At 43.2% G+C, this 13,521-nt stretch overlaps 1 protein-coding gene and 1 long non-coding RNA gene across 4 annotated transcripts; both read left to right on the top strand.

Moving 5' to 3' along the window:
• The first annotated feature begins 2,864 nt into the window (after nucleotides 1-2,864).
• On the top strand, nucleotides 2,865-8,413 carry LOC119349356. 2 transcript variants are annotated; one of them, XR_005169386.1, is made up of 7 exons: nucleotides 2,865-3,191; nucleotides 3,343-3,540; nucleotides 4,373-4,503; nucleotides 5,285-5,354; nucleotides 6,308-6,422; nucleotides 7,449-7,504; nucleotides 7,905-8,413. It is a non-coding gene; the product is annotated as an uncharacterized LOC119349356 (long non-coding RNA). The 2 variants fall into 2 exon arrangements; XR_005169385.1 differs by having other exon boundaries at nucleotides 7,449-8,413.
• A 1,050-nt stretch (nucleotides 8,414-9,463) lies between these two features.
• On the top strand, nucleotides 9,464-12,448 carry LOC119349355 (pentatricopeptide repeat-containing protein At2g17210-like). 2 transcript variants are annotated; one of them, XM_037617366.1, is made up of 2 exons: nucleotides 9,464-11,353; nucleotides 11,771-12,448. In XM_037617366.1, exons 1-2 carry the CDS (start codon nucleotides 9,485-9,487, stop codon nucleotides 11,831-11,833), a joined length of 1,932 nt encoding a protein of 643 aa, XP_037473263.1. In that variant the 5' UTR covers nucleotides 9,464-9,484; the 3' UTR covers nucleotides 11,834-12,448. The 2 variants fall into 2 exon arrangements, with proteins under 2 accessions (XP_037473263.1, XP_037473262.1); XM_037617365.1 differs by having other exon boundaries at nucleotides 9,464-11,463.
• Nucleotides 12,449-13,521: the final 1,073 nt, after the last annotated feature.

Genomic DNA, 13,521 nt, shown 5'->3' with positions numbered 1-13,521 from the left:
TTCCTTATGGTGCATCTTTGCTTCCAATAAATACAATCTCAGCGCCTCCTCGAAGTGTTGTTTAAGGATTGATCGAAACTTTGATTCAGGCCTATAAAGAGATATTTTCTCCTCCAAAGTATCAAAATGCAGAATAAGTCTATTGCACTCAACAATGATAGCTTTGACCTTTGATAAACTAGTGTGCCAAACTTTAAGAGTATGCCTTAGACTCTTGAGCTTCTTAGATATTATAGCATCATATAATTTTCTCTTAGATGGCTTATTCCAAGCAGAAGAAACACACTCCAAAAACCAGGAAGATTAGCCCAATAAGTCTCAAATCTGAATATTTTAGCTTTTGGAATGGATGTGCCAATTGTTACTACACACAGTACATGATCAGAAGCTGTACGTGACAAGAAAAAGCATGGTGTTGGGATATTGATAGTCAAGAAGGTGTGGTGAAAAACCAATCAATTTGTGTCAACAGGGGCTGATCTTTCATATTGGACCAAGTAAACTGTCGACCTTTGATTGGGAGCTCAACAAGGCCTAGATAGCCAATAACTTCATTAAGCAAAAGAATATCATTAATACAGCCACCTGGAATATTTCTGTTGTCGAGATACCTTATGAAATTAAAGTCACCGAACAATAACCAATTGTCATCAAATGGGTTTGTAAATCATACAAGCATCGAGCAAAATCATCCCTTGCACCTCTTGCTCAACTTTCCATGTCGGCAGACTACCAATCTGAGCCAGTGTCGATGTGCCAATCTGCACATCACCGATGGAAGTCGATGCTTCTATCACAGGAACCACACAAGTTACTATTGAGCCGCCTGTTCCTAAAGGTGACTGATGCATAATCTGCATTTATGTGCTACGTACTACTCTCCCCCTCTCGACCAATTTTGGTTTGGAGACATTGGTCAAGTTTTCAAACAAGACACTTAGATAAGTTTTCTCACCATAAAGAAGTTCCGATTCAAGGAACGTGACGTCCATGCTTCTATCGCACCGGCATTTTTACCCTCTTTGTCCAGAATATCAACAGGATCAGCGATTAGGACAAAGAACTCTTCTTATATTAAAGTACCTACACATTGCTTTCATTGAGATTTCAGCAAAAAAACGAGATAAGTAACTTCCAACTCAATATGTCAAATGCCCACCAGCTGAGGTAGCTCTTTTCTATGCATAGAAGCAAGCTAAATTCTTTTTCTACTCTAGCTTAACAGGTCTCCTGACCAAAACGCACATTTTAAAGACACTATTAATTGGTTCCACTAATTTAGACATTAACCTTTTCCTAGGCATGCATGCATGCTGGAGCACTCTATTTTAATCTTATATTGTGTCTTCGAATTAATTCTTGAATGAAAGTTATGCATTAATATCCTTTAATTAAAGTCCATAGTAACTTTTGACCTGATGACAATAGTTTTTTTCACCCCCGGTATCTTCTGTGCTAATGGCATGGTAATTTGTGCACCGGGACCCGATAACTTATGTATAAATGTCATGGTAACTTCGACCGGGGGTGAAAAAATTATTAAAACATCTCCCTGATAATTTATGTGTAAACAACACGGTAATTTATGCATGGCAACACTGATAACTTAGGCACAAACACCACATCAACTTTGACCTGAAGGAAAAAACTTGTCAAAAATGTACCCCGGTAACTTTTGTATAAACATCATGGTAATAACGCATAATATACATGATAACTTAGGTACAAACACCATGATAACTTGAAACCCGAGGAAAATTGTTGAAAATATTTAACCTTGATAACGTTTGTGTGAATATCATGGTACTAGAAGCACTGCATACCTGACACTTACGTGAACCGCCGAGGGGGGGGGGATTTGTCCAAAAACATATTCCCGGCACTTTATGTGCAAATAACACAATATTATACACACAATTATGTTGATAACTCACTACAAACCCCATGATAACTTTTGACCCGGGATAAAAGTTTGTCGGAAACATACCCTGATAACTTGTGTGTAAATAACATGGTAATACACATGCAACAGAGTTGATAACTTACTTGATCCATATGTGGTAACATTTTGACCAGGGTTTTTTTTTGTTAAAAAATACCTCCCAATAACTCATGTGTAAACAACATGATAATACATGCACATGAGAGCTGATAACTCATATACAATTATCACGGTAATTTTTTGATCGAGGAAATGAAAATTGTTAAAAAAAACATACCCCGATAATTTTTGTGCAACATGGTAATATACACAAAGCTAATAACTCACTACAAACATCATAATCACTTTTTTTACCCTGGGATAAAAGTTTGTTGAAAACATACCCCAGACACTTTTGTGTAAATGACACGATAAGTTATGTATGACAGACATGATAACTTACATATCCTAGATGTGATAACTTTTGGTCTAAAAAAAAGCCACTAGAACATATCGACATGAGATCTAGTTTTGAAGATCTCATCGAAACGATTATTTTTGTGAAGACGGTTTTTCAATCGGGGCCACTATTTGAGCTATAAAACATCTTAAAATTTGAAAAAAAAGAAATTTAGGATGACATCAACTTTTCGTCCTTTAGTGCATATCGCGTAAGATACATAGTGGGAGGAACCCAGCGCCCTCATAGATTAGCGCTTCTTGGCCGTCGGATTCGTTTCTTGATGTGTTTCTGGCCGTTCGATCACGAGATGGAGGGATCTGGGATGTCGGATCAGAACAAGGGACTATAGATCGAAACAGTGTCAAAATCCCGTGCCACCGCGTGTGATTCCAGTGCCCCGCCGAGGGCATTTTGGAAATTTCACATGGCTGAAAAAATGCCCAATAGCGACAGGGGCGAGAGGGCAGGATCCGCCCGTTCCCCTCCCCCTCCCGCCCACTCTCCTCTCTTCCCCGCCTCCCTCCCATGAAAACCCTAGCCGCCACTATCCGCCGAGCTCTCTTGCCGCCGGCGGCCAAGCCCCTTCGCCATCTCCTTAGCCCAGCCGGTCGCCGCCTCCGTCGTTCTCTAGGTAGGCAGCCGCTTCTTCTTCACTGAGCCCCGTCTGCATCGTGCTTGGCGCGAGCGTCTAGGATTTCTAACCACTAGCGCCTGACACCACCGGATGGGGGCGGCCAGTGCTCCACCCCTTGACGCCGCCAAATCCCCGTAGCGGAAGACATCGACGAGGACGCCGACAAGGCAGCGGTGAGCGCCCTCTCCACTTTCCCCTTTTCCTTTGGTTGTTCGCTCTCGCCGCCGTGTGGACTGCCCGTCCATGCTCCCATGCCCAACCATCCTGTATTCCTTTTTCCCTCGCTGAGCTCGCGTCGTCGTTGTGGTACGCCTCTCTTTGCAGCCGCCTGTCGACCGTGTGTGCCTCCTGCCACCACCACCAAGATCTGGGAGAAAGAGTAGGAGGCAGAGAGGGAGATGGGGTGGTAAGAAGAGAGGGTGAGGAAGGAGGAAAAGGAGATCCTCGCGGCACTCATGGTGGTCGCCCAGATCCCAGCGGGGGTGGCATTCCAACTCCAACATGCTCTGTGTTGTTCTAAAGGTGAGATGCCACCACCATGTTTTAGTAGCTCACATCTATCTGTACTCATTAGACTGAACTTGTGTTAAAACAAGAATACTGATAACCTGGCCATCTTTATAATAAGAATAGGGTTGATGTATGTGCATAATCTATTAAGAATACTGCATGTGCAGAATACATATATGTTACTGCATCTACGTTGAGACAGAACCCTTTTGACACATTTGTATAGCATCTACATTGATAACCTGGCCATCACAGAATACATAAATCTCACGAATATATTATACCTATTTATAAGAAGAATACTGCATGTGCAGAATACATATATGTTACTTCTCATGCATGTGACTACTTCATTTTGACACATTTGTATAGCGTTGGAGCCTCATTTCTGCAGTTCCTTGACACAATGTGATACTCTGCACTTAAGGATACTTAATTTGATTTTATAGATAGGGTTGCTACTTTATATTCTGGTAAAGAAGAGGATGATGTTTTGGTCCTGAGAAAATTGGAACCACCATCAGTCTTTTGTCTAAATGGATTTAACAAAGAGAAGAGCAAGGCGAACCAGGATTTATTGGCAGCATGATATTATAGCTGATGTGGTTCTTACATGAACCAGTATTGATTATTTCTAGTTTTGCAACGGAGTGAGTAACTAGAAGCTTTAGCGTTTTACAATATTTAATGTATATGTACCTTGTGATTGTGGAAATAAAAACTTAATAACCTTTGACCGCAACATCAATTGATATTGTATCAATTCATTGAGCTTTGGAAGTTGGATCTGCCACTATACATATATGTGAGCTAATATCAATCAGTTTTTCCTTTATTCTACCAGATTCCTTCACGGCTGCCTCCCAGCCAAATCCAGCCGCCAACCAGCACGCGCTCGCCTTGGTCTCCTCTTTCTCCCTGATGGCCTCTTCTCCTCCATGGTGCTAACCAAACGGAAGGGAGCACTGACACCGGGTTGGATGCTCTCTCTCTCTCTCTCTCTCTCTCTCTCTCTCTCACACACACACACACACACACACACACAAAAGATATATATTTTTCAACTGTCTAGCTCTCATAATCTAGCTTCGGTTATATATTCTTTAAATTTAGTAAATGCTGCTTTTGATTAATTCCAGTCTTGAATTTCCCCATCTATTTGCTTTTCTGCGAAGTATTATGGTTAGCCTGAATTAGTTAGTGTGACTTTGGTCTTGTGCCATTTTTCTTTGAATGATTTGCTCGCAATCTGAAAATTCATGCTTACGATTTGTCAAGGTGAAGATGTCTGTTTAGGCTATTAGTTCTACTTTGATTCTGCGCTCGATTTAATTTTCCATAGGATGGCAATATACAAAACTATAATGGAGGTGTCATTCATGGTCAGGCTAAAACTACCTAATATTATTTTTATGGTAGGTGTAATATTTTTTTCTTTGATGGTATTATACATTATGAGTATGGAGTTGTTTTATTCCAAGTACAGAAGAAATTGAATCTGTCTTGCATGACCAATGTTTTTATCTACGAATGACCTTAGTTGAATTTGTGTTGAATTGTTTAAATTTGTTGTCCTTTTGTATCTCCCAGTCTTATTATACATTGCATCTTCCTTTTTATGACCCAAAAATAGCTGAGAAAGCATGACATGCCATCATATGTTTTCCATCCTAAGCTCATTTTCGGGCCTGCTATTATTCTTTTTTGTCCTTCCTCAACTGTATCCTTTCTTTACGGTTCTCCTTTTCTTATTCAGGTAACCGTTGATGATGTTTAAAAAAGACACCACCAATAGCAGAGCACTCTATTGCTGCAATTACATGCAGGTACAAAATCAATGCTAACTTTTGGGTCTCCCCTTGTGGCCTTTCCTGTAATCATAAGAGCTACAAAGAGACTCAGTTGGTTTTTGTTCTGTATGATTTGATGTTTTTATATTTGTCAAATGAAAAAGTACTCTGCTTGCTTTTGTAGTCAAGAAAACTCTCTGTTTATATTATGATATATGTGCATATAATATTTAAATGAAGCAGTAAGAACTGTTAAGAGATGGCAATCGTCGAGGGAGCATTTACTTCTATATTGTCTGGATCATGTTTACATAATTTTCTTGGTTGCAAATGCTCTACAGTTTTATATCGACCACACATACAATGTTTACTTATAGAATTCCAAGTATGGAAGAAACTATTGATAAAATGTGTGTACATTTATATAACAAATATGCTTCCTTGAATCGTGTTTCATGTGTTTTAATTTAATGTGTGAACTGTTGAATCAGTGATGTAAAGCTGCACCATCTGTACTTTTCATGTATTCATATACATCTATATATTATGATTCTCCACTTACTAAGTGCCCTATATGATGGTCAATCCCTTCCACTGTATTTTCTATTTGCTTTTTATGATTCGTAGCTATGGTAGAAGCCCCAGATATAGGGACACAATCATGTTGATTGTCAGTTTAGAAAAGAACATTTGATTTGACATTTTTGGGTTTTAAGATGATGCGCTTTGTTTTCATGGTTACAGAAAGAGCCTTTTTTGTTAAATGACCCTTGTGCTGGTTGTGTTTGATGGCGCTGAAAGAGGATGCCTGAATATGCGTAAATAATGGCAAATGGTAGATACATTTATTTAATTTTTTGAGGAGACACCGCTGCGCGAGACTGTTCTCTGTTTAAGATATCCAAAAGTTGGCACCTCAAGCCACACTTATCGCTCGTGATTCTTTCTTTTCTCTCGCCATCAAGTTTGATCCCTCAGTTTCCGTGCAGCCCCTTCTCCGGACAAGCAAAAGTCGTGGCTGCAATGGATACCGATTAGATTCTCGACCAAGGTTTGCCCGGGCCTGCATCCTCCAATAACAAGAAGATGTGCCCACCTATCAAGGTTAGCTGGAAGTTAACAACTTGCTTTGTAAAAGGCTTGGGATTTTCAAAGTTTGTAGGAACCCCTTCTGAACAGACCTACCACCTTACATGTACTTGAGAATAGGAAGAACAAATATTCCGAAGAAAACTTTTTAAAGTTAAAAAAGATTGCATGCCACCACATACACTTGATTTTTTTTGTCATGGCCAAAAGAAAGAATGAGATAAAAAAAGGCTCACATAAAACATATATTTTCATAATAGCTTTGATGATCAGCACTTAACAGAGCCATTCCACCCCTATGCTTTCATTGACAAGCAAATTCCTAAAAGTTCTCATACTTGAGAGGATGGCCCTGCATATGAGAAATAAGCCAACCAGAGACAAAAATGTGCTTAAGAATGCAAATAAATTTTATTTCTTTTGAACCAAGGATGATGAACTTTTTTGATAATCGCTTGCAAGACAAAATAAAAAAAACATGTTATCAGATGAACCTGCTTATGCAGAATGCTTTGAGGATATTCATACATAATCCTTTCTCAGTTTGCTTACATGACTGGGTTAATAAAAAGAAGCATGTATTGTACTCCCTCCGTTCCTAAATATAAGTCTTTGTAGAGGTTTCAGTATGGACTACATATGGAGCAAAATGAGTGAATCTACTTCTAAAATGCATCTATATACATCCGTATGTGGTTCATAGTGAAATCTCTACAAAGACTTATATTTAGGAACAGAGGGAGTAACAGTAAAGAAAATAAGCTATTGCCCATGTATAGATCAAAAGATTTTAGTCTGTGTTTCTGCATAAGCCTAAGCCCAAAATAACTGGCCTTAAGTACGTCCCATTCGTATGCATTCCCTACTCAGGGAATAAATGCCTTGTGTATGTGTGTGGACTGAAATCGTACCTCATTATAGTAATTCATAATCAGTTCCATTTTTTAATTTGATGTTGCGAATATATGCTCATCTTGTGCAGTTTAGCTTTCAGATAATTACTAAGTTATTTCCTTTTTTGTTGTTCTCCACTGATGGAAGAGGTTCTAATGATCTTGCAGTCAGAGGGAAAATAAACTCACAAAAATATGAGCCAGGTGACCATGATCCACTTCCAGCAAATTTGACTTATTGCTCCCTATTGGGAATATTTATTTTCTCATGTTGTTTATTCCTTTGCACAAAGGAACTGCATTGTTGAATCCAAAGGTAGCTAAATCATGGGAATGCAAAATTGCATATTTATCCATGTGGGTGTGGATTTTTATACTTTGTTGTGATTTAGAAAGTGTAATTTCAATGACATTCAGTTGTAATTGCTCAGCCAAATAACCCACGTACGTTGTTAATCTGAAGACAAATTACACAGTTCTCTCTTAATACTGTCGTTGCATCATGTGAGACAAGTTACTCCAGTTGTACATAGGTATCCATCATTTCCCTCAAGTATCAAGTGGCTGATATGTTGCTCTCACCTATATCATCTTTTTCTTGCAGGCACCTTATTCTTTCAGCTGCAATATTTATTTGGATCTCTCAGTTGTGAAGTGCCATCATGTGTCAAAAACGCCCTTATATTATAGGACAGAGGGAGTATTTATACTCTGCACGCACAATGTTACCGATTTGTTTTCAGTCGCAGTATGCCATCTATCTGAATTTTGGATAGCTTGCATAGTGCCTAATAAGTTCATGAGCTAATTATAATATTATTTATAGAGCTTCCATATAATCATTAGGATGATGAAGCATGTCAAGTATTGTCACTACTAATTGCATTAGCTTCGCCTCAGAACTTGGAAGGAGGAAGTAGAGTTATCAATAATGATCAACTATGAGGTACCATAGATATCGACGTTTGCAGAGCATTGTTTCCAATTGTCTGTTATCTCATTGTGTTTATGAGCGGATACATCTCCTGTAACCTTTATTCTTACAGTTGCTGATATGAACTACTTGGCTATTTATAGAATTTATGACTTTATGTTTGTACTATTTGATGCAAATCAGTTGTCCTCGGCGAACATTGTGCCTTGCTTTTGGTACAAATTGTGCCTTTATGATCTATAGTGAAATTTCGGTTATCCTGGGCAACAACTATGCATTGTTTTTTGTATATATTTAATTTGTATGTGAGCCCCTATACTGAACTCAGTTATCCTGGCAGCAACTATGCCTTGCTCTTGATATATCTTTGTAGTGTTTGTGATATATACTGAACCCATTTATTCTAAGTGGTTATTCTAATTATCTTTGAATGTACTAAATGCTTTGTTATAATGAATTTTTAGACGCTAGGTCACCGTGATGAGCCAGGCAACGCGCGCTTCAGATCTAGTATGCATGTTATTAGAGGGAGGAGTACACGTGAAAGAAAAATTAGTCATTATAATGCATGCATGGATATAATTAAAGTGGAATAAGAATCGTTCTTGCCTATTGCTAAAATCCGAAAGTTAGGTAGTTATAAAAGTCCAAAAGAATAAGGCAATAGCCTACTTTGACAACTCGACCAGTAACATGCGTAAAATATTGGCTGACAATATATTTGGGTGCATATAAAGTAAAGGGAAGATTGTTTGGCATGACCGAAGGCGAAACCGAAGGTACATATATACAAGGGACAAACTGCCTCCTGACAACTTATGCGATAGCATTACATTTTTCTAGAGCATCCAAAATAATTTCCGTTTACATACCAAATGGGCAATGCCAGCATATTATTGGTCCGGTTCAAGCATGGACAGATTTGCATCTGCCAAGGAACATACATATCGTTTCTGCAGTTGAGCAAGGTTGGAACTTATGCTATATAACATGATATTTGTCAGCAACATCCGATCACGGAAATGAATTTTGTTTGCATACCGAAATCACAATGCCAGTAATTCTTGGTCCAATTCAAGCATGGACAGATTCCTCACCTGCGACTGCGCCGGCAGGTGGCTGGATGTTGGAGAAAATTGTGAGCCATGGGATTGAGATCCGACGGTGCACAGCAAACGCTCTGTGCTGTGCTGCTGCGTCCGTCTCTGCTATACCATTACACTTCTCTCTCTCTCTCTCTGTCCGCCGGAATGGCAACGGCGGCAGCGGCGGCGGTGCGGCGCAGCCTCGGCGCCGCAGGCCCGGACCTCTCCGTCGCCCACCTCTGCTGCCCCTCGACCCCCACCACCTACAACGCAGCCCACCTCCCACCCACGCCTGCCACCCTCCTCGCGCTCCTCCGCCGCGCGCCAGCCTCGCATCCCCACGCCGCCGCGCACGTGCACGCCTGCCTCCTCAAGACGGCCTACTTCCGCCCGGGGGGCTGCACCGTCCCCAACTCGCTGCTCGCCTCCTACGCAACGTCCGGCGACTCCCTTGCCGCGGCGAAGCTGTTCGACGAAATGCCCCTCCGGGACGTCGCGTCCTGGACCTCCATGATGCGGGCGCACCTCGCGGGGGGCTCGGCTTCCCAGGCCCTGTGCATGTTCAGGGACATGTTAACTGCCGGTGGCAGCGTGCCTGAGCCGGACGGGGTCGTCCTTGTCGTCGCCCTCCGTGCGTGCGCCGAGCTCGAGGACCTGGCACTTGGAGCCTCCCTGCACGCTGTCACGGAGCGCCGTGGGCTGCGGGGCGCCGATGTCTTCATCGACAACTCGCTCGTCGACATGTACGCAAGGTGCCTCGACCTATGGTCCGCCAGGAAGGTGTTTGACACGATCCCGTGCAGGAACGTGGTGTCCTGGAACACCATGCTCTCTGGACTCGCGCGCGCCGGCCGCGCGGCCGACGCGCTGGACCTTCTCGCCTCCTTGTCATTGCTGAAAGAGGGTGACATCGGCTTCGACGAGACGACGCTGGTGGTGCTGCTTCAGCTGTGCAAGAGGCTTGAGGGCGGCCAGGCCATGTGGTGCCGGTCTGTCCATGCCGTGGCCATCAGGAGGGGGCTCCTATTGTCCTCGACAGGCTTGCCTCTGTTGAACGCCCTGCTGGATGCCTACGCCAAGTGCGGCCTGCTCGAGCACACGCTCAGGCTGTTCCGTGGCATGCCCGAGAGGAACATTGTCACGTGGAGCACCGTCATTGCTGGATGCACCTACAACGGCCGACCGGGCGATGCGATCGCGTGCGCCGTCGCAATGAGGGAGGCTGGGGAAATTCCCAACTCGGTCACCATACTGAGCGTCCTCGAGGCATGCGCAGACTGTGCGGAGATGGCAGCGTCGAGATGCGCCCACGGCATGGCGCTCAGGAGTGGGCTAGCCTTGGAGCGGGACGTCAGCAACGCTCTGGTGGACATGTATGGAAAATGCGGCAACCTGGCTGCGGCGATGAGGGTGTTCAATGCGATGCCTCGAAGGGACGTGCTCACCTGGAACTCCATGATCAGCGCGCTGGGGATGAATGGCCGCACACGTGATGCCCTCGCCCTCGTCGACAGGATGGAGCAGGAAGGGGACATCACGCCGAATGGTGTCACGATGCTGGCCGTGCTGTCGGCATGCGCGCACGGAGGTCTGGTGGAGGAGGGTGTGGCCTGCTTCGAGAGGATGACGGCGACACACTCGGTTGAGCCACAGGTGGAGCACCTATCGTGCATCGTCGACATGCTCGCACGTGCAGGGGACCTTGAGGGGGCCGCTAGGGTCATTGAGGAGAGGATATCCACCACCAGCAGTCCAGCAGCCTGGAGCGCGCTGCTAAGCGCCTGCAGAGGCCACAGCAGCGACTCGAAGGTCGTCCGTAATGCTGCCTGCCGTGTCCTGGAGTTGGAGCCGGGCAATGCGGCGGGGTACCTGATGTCGATGGGCGTGCCCAGCGCTGGCGAGACGGCAGCCCGGTTGCGGCAGCTGATGAGGGAGAGGGGAGTAGGGGTGACTGGCGGACACAGCATGGTGCAGGTGGGGCGCGATGCTCACAGCTTCATGTCGTGGGACGGATGCCACCCTGACAGAGCGCAGGTTTACTCCATGCTACATCTCCTGCATCAACAGATGCTGCCGCCTACTCCTCCACATCCAAATCACCATCATCTTACCTTATTATCATGTACACCAGTGTCATGATTAAGGTACATATACGAAGTCCTCACCATCATCTATATTTATCAACTCGGATATCTATAATAATATATATATGCTAGTAATTAGGCCGAATTTTGTAGTGCATTTTGAATACCTGCTTTGGATTTGTTTGAGTGCAATTCTCAGTATGGTTCTTTCATCACCTATGGATGGTGGGTACGCGTATGGAAGGAAATGCAGGATTGCATTTCATTTCTTCCGTGGTAATACTGGAGACGCCAACGGTCAAAACAAGATGACATTTTTTGAAACCGATGATGCTGTGTTTACATTGTTCGCCATTGCCATCCGCAGGTTCGCCACCGGCTCCATGAGATACTGTGGAATGGGTTCAAACTTTATCACCGCGCTCATTGACGGCCTCTGCTGCACGCACCGGAATACCACCTTGCACATCCTCTCCACCAGCCCTTTGCAACGTGAGTCATGGCGGACCGTTGCCATCATGAGCTCCATCAGCTTGCCGGCTTCATACCTGGCCCACACGACAATGGGGAACCATTGCTGGCTGCTCTTCGGCATGGCATCGGCGTCTTGGTTACTACCATGCTCGACGATCTTCAGGAGGAGCATGCCGAAGCTGTGGACATCACACTTCCCGGTGATGTGTAGCTCCATCCAAACCTCCGGCGTGGCGTACCCGAAAGTGCCGCGTCCGTGGGACAGAGATGCGTCTTGGCACGATTGACAAGGCTTGCGAGGCCAAAGTTGGCCACCTTCGGCCTGAGGGTGCCGTCGAGGAGGTATCTTGCTGTTGCTAACTTGAATGGATTTGTCATTTTTGAATAGCCTAACTTGTTCTTCCTCCGAAAGGATGGATGAGTAATAGAAATATCGTGAGTGTCATTACCGGTGGCAACCGGTTGGTCTGCGTTTTTGGCAAGAGAATAGCAGTGTTGTTCCTGTCATCTTCTGGTTTACTTTATGCTACCTATTGCATGATATTAGATTATGATTAGACTTTAAACATCAGTATGAATTTTGCTCTGATGGAGATTTTCTGTTCAAAGTGCAATGGATGAATTGCTCTTTGGTTTGATTCATTATTATTCGTCTTCATGTTGCACACTGTGAACTGTAGATTTTTTTGGTATTTTTTTTTCTGGAGGCTGGTATGTTATCAAGTTGTTTGTGCTGCCAGCTGGATGAGTCCTCTTTAATGCTTGTCCACTTGTTACGCAACTTGTTTCTTTTTGTGCCCTGATCTAATTTTATGAATAAGAGCAATGTTATATTAGCACTCCCGTTTCATGGCGTCTGTGGTATCCATAATCCATTTGATTGGTTTTTATCAGCAATTTGATTTGTCTTGTATAATCTTTGCCTGCTGGTTCATTTCCTAATATGTTTCCTTTTCCTGGCTGGGCCTGTAAACATTCTTTTAGTATTGTACTGGTTTGTATCTGTATAGCTGACCAGTGGACATTCTTTTATTTTTGGTGTCGTCTAGGTTTTGTGTTTAAAACTTTTCAGCTTACGTGATAGTTGTGCAATCGATGAATTGCTGTTTGTTTGATTTTGTTACATAGGGGGTGGTTGTGACGCCCGGATACTTAAGCTACAGTAACCCTCTACGAATGATGCCACGTCACCGCGATTAATGTTGGTAACCTCGCGATGATCCAATCACGTTCGAATTCAAAATTTAGAATTAAGTCAAACAGCAAAAGTTTTCAAACATAAAAACTAAAATGTTCAAAGTGTGACAAATAATCTCTGGTTATTTGTCATGTTGAAACCTATATTTTAAAATGTGTTTTTAATGCCCTAAAATAAATAAAACAGGGGCTAAAACTATTATTAAATGCTTTTATTTATTAAACAAATGCAAACTACTTTTTCTGAATGTGCCAAATTATATGTGGCAGTAGCCTATTTTATAATATTATTTTAGGTGCAAGTCTTCTATTTAATATAACTAGTTCTGTTTTAAAAGGTTTAGGAAAACAAGAAAGCTTTTAAAAGAAAAACAAAAGTAAAAACAACAAATAGAAAAGGCCCCTGCCCCCGGGCCTACCCCCCCCCCCCGGGCTAAGCCCCACAAG

The sequence above is a fragment of the Triticum dicoccoides genome, chromosome 1B (assembly GCF_002162155.2).
Source record: "Triticum dicoccoides isolate Atlit2015 ecotype Zavitan chromosome 1B, WEW_v2.0, whole genome shotgun sequence".
NCBI lineage: Eukaryota > Viridiplantae > Streptophyta > Magnoliopsida > Poales > Poaceae > Triticum > Triticum dicoccoides.
Note: the sequence above shows the minus strand (reverse complement) of the source record. Positions and strands in the feature narration are given on the sequence as shown.